This window comes from Grampus griseus (assembly GCF_964374135.1).
Source record: "Grampus griseus genome assembly, chromosome: 20".
Taxonomy (NCBI): Eukaryota; Metazoa; Chordata; class Mammalia; order Artiodactyla; family Delphinidae; genus Grampus; species Grampus griseus.
This window is the reverse complement of record NC_139014.1, coordinates 20227863-20234189: the sequence shown is the minus strand read 5'-3', so window position 1 is coordinate 20234189 and position 6327 is coordinate 20227863. Positions and strand designations below refer to the sequence as shown.

At 56.2% G+C, this 6327-nt stretch overlaps 1 protein-coding gene across 1 annotated transcript; it reads right to left on the bottom strand.

Moving 5' to 3' along the window:
- Nucleotides 1-820: 820 nt before the first annotated feature.
- On the bottom strand, nucleotides 821-4971 carry CCR7 (C-C motif chemokine receptor 7; the record flags this gene model as incomplete). Its single annotated transcript, XM_082679916.1, has 2 exons — nucleotides 821-2100; nucleotides 4930-4971. 2 exons carry the CDS (start codon nucleotides 4969-4971, stop codon nucleotides 1021-1023), a joined length of 1122 nt encoding a protein of 373 aa, XP_082536042.1. The 3' UTR covers nucleotides 821-1020.
- Between the last annotated feature and the right edge of the window lie 1356 nt (nucleotides 4972-6327).

Below are 6327 nucleotides of genomic sequence, written 5' to 3'. Positions count from 1 at the left end.
GAAGCCTGGGGGAGGAAAGGGATGGGGGTGGTCAGGTGGGGCGTGGGGTTTGCAAAACAAGAACACACTCGTTTGCCATTTACCAAGAATTTTTTTTCCCTTTCTTTTCAAGCTATTGTTTCCTCAAGGGAAAACTTTTATTTGTATGAGTAAAATGTGGTCTCTTCATGAATTGAAAGCAGAACAGGATGAGAGATTTTTGTCCCTGTGGCAAAGAACAAAGAAGGAGCTCATTGGGTGGCGGCAGCCAGCGTCGTCCCCACCCCTGGCCCCTAAACTTTCTCCATGCCTTCTGCCCGCTTCCTAGCAGAGCTGAGACCTGAGAAGGGCCAGCCACGCGTCATCCCTGCCCCAGCGCCCTGGCTGGGAAAACGGCTGTGGCCAGGCCTGGCCTGTGGGAAACACCACACCCCTTCAGCGTGGAGAGCCTGAGGAAAGGTGGCTGGTGAGGGGCCATGGAGGCTGCCGTTTCTTCCTGGCTCAGATGACAGGAGAAAAGAGAGATGGAGGGAGGGATTCAGAGCGTTAGTTTGACCCACTGGCATCCCCCTTCCCCTGCACAGGTGAGAAGTTGCCCCACTGTCTCTGGTCTTGGGGACAAAGCCTTGCTTTATGGAAGCCCTCACTCTGAGTCTCAGGGAGGACTTCTTTCTAGAAGATTCATGGGAACAATGGCCAGGCCCCTTCCACCACCCTAGATCTCGCTGATGCCTCTGCCCTTTCACTCCAGGAGATGTGAACCGCTTCTTGACTGTCACCTCTCGTCTGGGGTTTGGGGGACGACGGCCTTGGTTTTGGAGTGTTGCAGGATCTGGGATAGCTTATCAACCACGTCTCTTTGCAGCCTTTGCTGAGGTAGCTAGCTAGGGTGGGGTTCCATCTGTCTTCTGTGGCTTGGGTTTTCACCACGAGATAAAACTGGATGACCAGAATGGCCTTTCCCTCAGCAGCTGTTTGGTCATCTGCCCCCAGTCTGAGGGGCCCCGGGAGAGGTCCCTCTAGTCCCGGCAGAGGAGCCTCCTACGGGGAGAAGGTGGTGGTGGTCTCAGCCTCCACGCTCATGGAGGACCGCCGGGCGTGCCGGCAGGCGGACCACTGCCGGAGCCGCTCCTGGCTGAGGCAGCCTAGGTCCTTGAAGAGCTTGAAGAGGTCGCTGCGGAACTTGACGCCGATGAAGGCGTACAAGAAAGGGTTGACGCAGCAGCGGATGCAGGCCAGGCTGTAGGTGACGTCGTAGGCGATGTTGAGCTGCTTGCTGAGCTCGCAGCTGGTGCCGCCGGTGATGTTGAAGTTGGCCACCGTCTGGGCCAGGACCACCCCGTTGTAGGGCAGCTGGAAGGCTACGAAGACCACGACCACGGCAATGATCACCTTGATGGCCTTGTTGCGCTCGAAGTTGCGCGCCTGGAGCAGGGTGCGGATGATGAGGAGGTAGCAGAAGCTCATGGCCACCAGGGGGATCAGAAAGCCTACCACCATCTGGGCCACCCGGATGGTGATCAGGGCCTCCACGCGCTCGGTGATGAGGGAGCACCGCAGCGCTTGCTCCGTGCTGCTCCTCTGAATGCCGCTGTACAGCAGCTCTGGGCTGGAGAGCACCACGGCCAACAGCCAGATGCCCACGCAGGAGAGCTTGCTGATGAGAAGGACGCGGGCACGGTGGCGGTGGGCCGAGACGGCCTGGACGATGGCGACGTAGCGGTCGATGCTGATGCAGAGAAGCAGGAGCATGCCGCTGAAGAAGCTAATCTTGTAGATGCCAAAGATGAGCTTGCAGACGTGGACCCCGAAGACCCAGGACTTGGCCGCACTGTACGCCCAGAAGGGAAGGGTCAGGAGGAAGAGGATGTCCGCCACGGCCAGGTTGAGCAGGTAGGTATCGGTCATGGTCTTGAGCCTCTTGAAATAGATGTAGGTCAGCATGACCAGCCCGTTGCCCAGCAGGCCCATGAAGCAAATGATGGAGTACATGACCGGGAGGAACCAGGCTTTAAAGTTCCGCACGTCCTTCTTGAAGCACACGGACTCGTACAGTGTGTAGTCCACTGTGGTGTTGTCTCCGACGTAATCGTCCGTGACCTCATCCTGGCACAGGCACACCTGTGGGGAAGGAACACGCTCCAGCTTAGCTGACTGGGTCTCAATCTCACTGCTGTGGGATTGGCCAGAGCAGTGGTTTCAAGGTGCAGTTAGCATCACCTGCAAATTCTCGGACCCCATGTGAGACCCACTGAACCAGAATCTCAGGGGCTGGGGCCCAGGAATCTGTTTTTCTAAACTTTCCAGGTGTTTCTTTCATTTGAAATCAGTGCTTCTCATATGTTAACATGCACATGAACTCGGGGATCTTGTTCAGATGATTTAGTGGGCCGGGGTGGAGCCTGGGATTCTGCCTTTCTACTAAGGAGCAAGCGTCTGATTTTGCCAACACTTCGGAGAGACTTGACCTTAACGGGTGTTAACGCTGGACTAGAAATAGTCTGGGCTTTGGGGCCACACGAGCCTTGGGCTTGTTAAATACACTTCATTCTCCCTAAGACTCAGTTTTCTCATCTGTGAAATGGAGACGAATACTATCTCCTCCACATGGTGGTTGTGAGGGTCCTGACTCGATTCTGGCATCATTTCGTCTCCATGGAGGTTTTATTTTGCCCATTGGAAACTCCAGGAAAGTGGGATCGTGTGTCTTTCTTTTTGAGCCTCCTTTGGAACCTGGTAGAAAGAACTTTCCAGGGGAGGGGGCCTACACGAATACCCCAGTTTTTGAGGGAAAATCCACTTGGGCTAAGGTTGAGGAGGGCCCGGAGTGAGAAGAGAGGAAGGCAAAGCTCTATTAAGAGGCCAGAAAGCCCTGGTTTGGGGCAAGCTGCCGTGATCAGGGGTGGTCAGTGACTTGAAGACGGATGGATCCCTGCGGCCCGGGGCACAGCACCCAGCATGAGGCAGAAGCTCAGGTGATGCAGGGCCAAGTGGAGGGCGGGGCCACAGCCTCAGCTGTGACTGAGTCCTCTCGGGCCCAGGAAGGAAGCACGGCCCCCGTCTCCACCCTCCCTCCATCCTCGAACCCTCTCCCCGCACCTCTCTCCTCTTTCTTCCTGCTGTATCTTCTGGCAGATCCCAGTCAGCAGGGCTCAGCTGCTCAGGGCTTTTTTTAGCCTATCTGCGGGGCAGGGTGAAGGTTCAGGCAGTCTGCTGTGATTTTATCAATGAAGGAGGGCACTCGGGCTGGCTAAGCTGTGCGGGGCTGGGAGCTGGGCTGGAAGACTGCCTCAGGAAGCTCCTGGTCCCTCCTCTGGGAATGGGGCCCTGGGCAGCTCGACATGATGGATTTTCGTGCAATTGGGGAACTGGAGGGAGTGTAGAGATGAGGAAAGGGGGGCTCTTGGAGAAGCGATGTGGCTTGTTCAAGGTTGCTCAGCCAGCAGGGGAACCCAGTCTCCTGACTTCCCTGTATCCGGTCTCTTTCTCACTTCCAAATTCTGGATTCATCGCTATTCTGCTTGGCAACAGGGCAAGGACCAAATCACGCCCAGGAGCTTTTTTGGGCATTGCTATCTCGAGAAGAAAAGTCAGTGGCAACCACTTTTCTCTTTTCCGGGCATGACTGCAGCCTGGGAGGCCTGGAAGAGGCTGGCTGCCCTTGGCCGCCCAGGATAATGTCCAAGGCCTCAGGTCCAGGGTTCCTGGACATAAGGAGGCTCTGGGCCTTGGAGGGCAGTATACCCAGCCTCTGTGACCTGTGTTTCCCACCACCCCGTTCTGCCTTCTCTTTCCCTGCTTAGTATCCGCCCCGTGTACCAGGGGCCACCAGGCTTGACGTGTCTCTGCAGCCCCAAGCCCCACCACATCCTGCCCCATCTGAGCCGAACCCATCCCCTCAAGTAAAGAGAAGGATGAGCCCAGCTGTCCCTTATCCCCTCCCCAACCTTCCAGCCCCTCTGGAGTCCTGGAAACAGGGGAGAGAGAGGGGAGGGAGTGGTGCTGGGGAAGGGCGCCAAGCTGTGGGCTACAGCCCAAGCTCCAGGGGGCCTCTGGGATGGGGTTTCGGGAACAGTGCCCAACTTGGGGCCTGCCTCTGGCCAGAGCTCCTGGAAAGCTGCCCCTTTGGCCTCCAGACCTGGGTAAGAGCCAAATTCTGAAGTGCTGCCTCTCCAGCTCCTACCTCAGCCCCCCTTCCCCCTCCAAGAGAGCTCCCAACCCCAGCAAACGGGGGAGAGTCGACTTCACGAGTTAGTTTCTTCTAACTCTGGTACTCGATTGGGGCAGATTTTCTGTCTCCACAGCTGGGGTTGAGACGCCGAAACTTGTAAACTGGGGATCTTTGCTCCTACAGCGCTCTGGGCCCCTCTAAAGGATGTGCTTCCATCCTCCCCCATAGTGAGGCTCAGGCCAGTCTCTATTTCACAGAAGGGAACTGGGGCTTCGAGGGGAGCCTTTGGCTGGAGGGTGGAGGAGGGAGACAGGTTTGGGGCGATAGGATAGCTACCAGCCACCAGGCCACGGGTTCTTTTCTCAGTCCATATATGAAGATTTACATGTGTGGGTGTGGACACATACGTGCAAAACCCAGGAACCTTTTTGCAAAGCAAAGAACTCTCTCCAAGCACTCAGGAGTCCACCTTTCTGCCTCCCGGATGGGGATATTGGAAGCGGGGTGGGGAAGGTGGGGTAACTTGCTTTCTCCCGTGTTTTAATGGAAATGGAGTAAAGGAATGTCGGAGAACATCCGTGGCTTTCTAGGGTCACTCAGCAGATGGAGAGGAGGGGTGGCTATCAGCTTAACGAATGACAGATTTGTGTCTGGGTCTATTTCTTTCTGGCAAATGCCCAGCGTCTCCACCAGAACCCAGGGCTTGGGCTTCGGAAGGACCAGGCTTGGGGAGGGGCATATGGGAAAGGGAACGGAGCTTTTCTTGGTGGGACACCTACCTGGAAGATGACGAGCAGGGCCACCACCAGCACGCTCTTCATTGGCTTCCCTGCAGGAGACAAGGTGAGAAAGTTATTGCTTGGCAGGGATGGCCCTTCGTTATGGCAAAAAGCCACAAAGCCAGGGGACTTTCATCACATTCTCCAGACACCATGTTTGAGAACATGAGAACCAGATTGTGCCTTGGAGCACCTGGCCAGCTGCCCAGCCTCACTGCCCTCCCCTCCTCCCCTCCATGAGGGGTCCCAGAAAGGAGCGGGATCGGAATGCAGGGCAGCCCCTCCCCTCTCCTTGGCCCTTCAGGGCCTCTTCTGGAATTGGAAAGTCCATCTTGGCCCAGACCACCCCTCAAGGCTGAACGGCAGGCTGAGGCCCCAGGTTCTCACGAGGCCTGATGTGGGCCCTGGCGGCTCAGTCCTGCTTTGTGGTTGAGCTGAGGGCTGGAACTGGAACTTATTTTCTCCAAAGGCTGAGCCGGGGGGACAGTTCATAGGGTGATTTATATAGAAGTCGTATCTCACTTAAGAGTCTGGGAGCTGTGCCCTCTTCACCTTTGTAGCCTCCCTTCCCCTAACTGGACCGGACCACAGGAAAGAAGAGTCAGTAACTGTGATGCCGGGAATGACTACAAGGCAGGACTTGTTGGTCCACCGCACCTCCAGTCTCAGGAGGGTCAGTAGATCCTCCTGATCTTGGGATCCTGCTTCTAGCAGATCCTTGGGATCCTGCTTCTAGCACCTTCTGGAGGCTGGGGGCCTCCCTCCAGCGAACAAGGGATTCTGCTTCCTCCTAGAGGCAACATCACAGGCCCAGCGAGTCTGTGTGCTTGGCCACAGCGCCACCTGCTGGAAATTTTGTGGCATGACACCCAAATTAGCATTGTGCTCCAGGGAGCGTGCCTAGGGCAGGGATTCTGGGCTTGGGGGAGTCTTAGGGGAAGGAAGAAGGGCATCGAGCCACAGAAATAAACAGGCATTTCTCCCAAGTTATACTGAACGCTACTGCTAGCTGCGTCTTCCTAAAGCATAGCTCTGATGCCGACCCCCACTCTGCCCTCTTCCTAAATTAGGACCTCGCTACCCAGCCCCAAGGACCTCTCTACGCAGCCCTAAGGATGACGCCCTGATGCTGAGCGTGGCAGTCAAGCTTTCCACTGTTTACTTGGACCTGCCTTTCTAGTTGTGTCTTCTGTTTCTGGGGACAGGCATCCACTGTCCCGTTGTCCCCAGCTTGCTCCTGAGTATTTGCAGTCCTGGGTGGGAATGGATCTCTGTACAACATCATGGCTCCCCTCTCTCATTCCCCTTCCTTGCCAAATTGACCCGTGAGCCCCTGAGCTTGAGTTTGAGTCCACATCTCTACCCTTAAGCACACTCTCTTCATGGTCCAATGAGCTG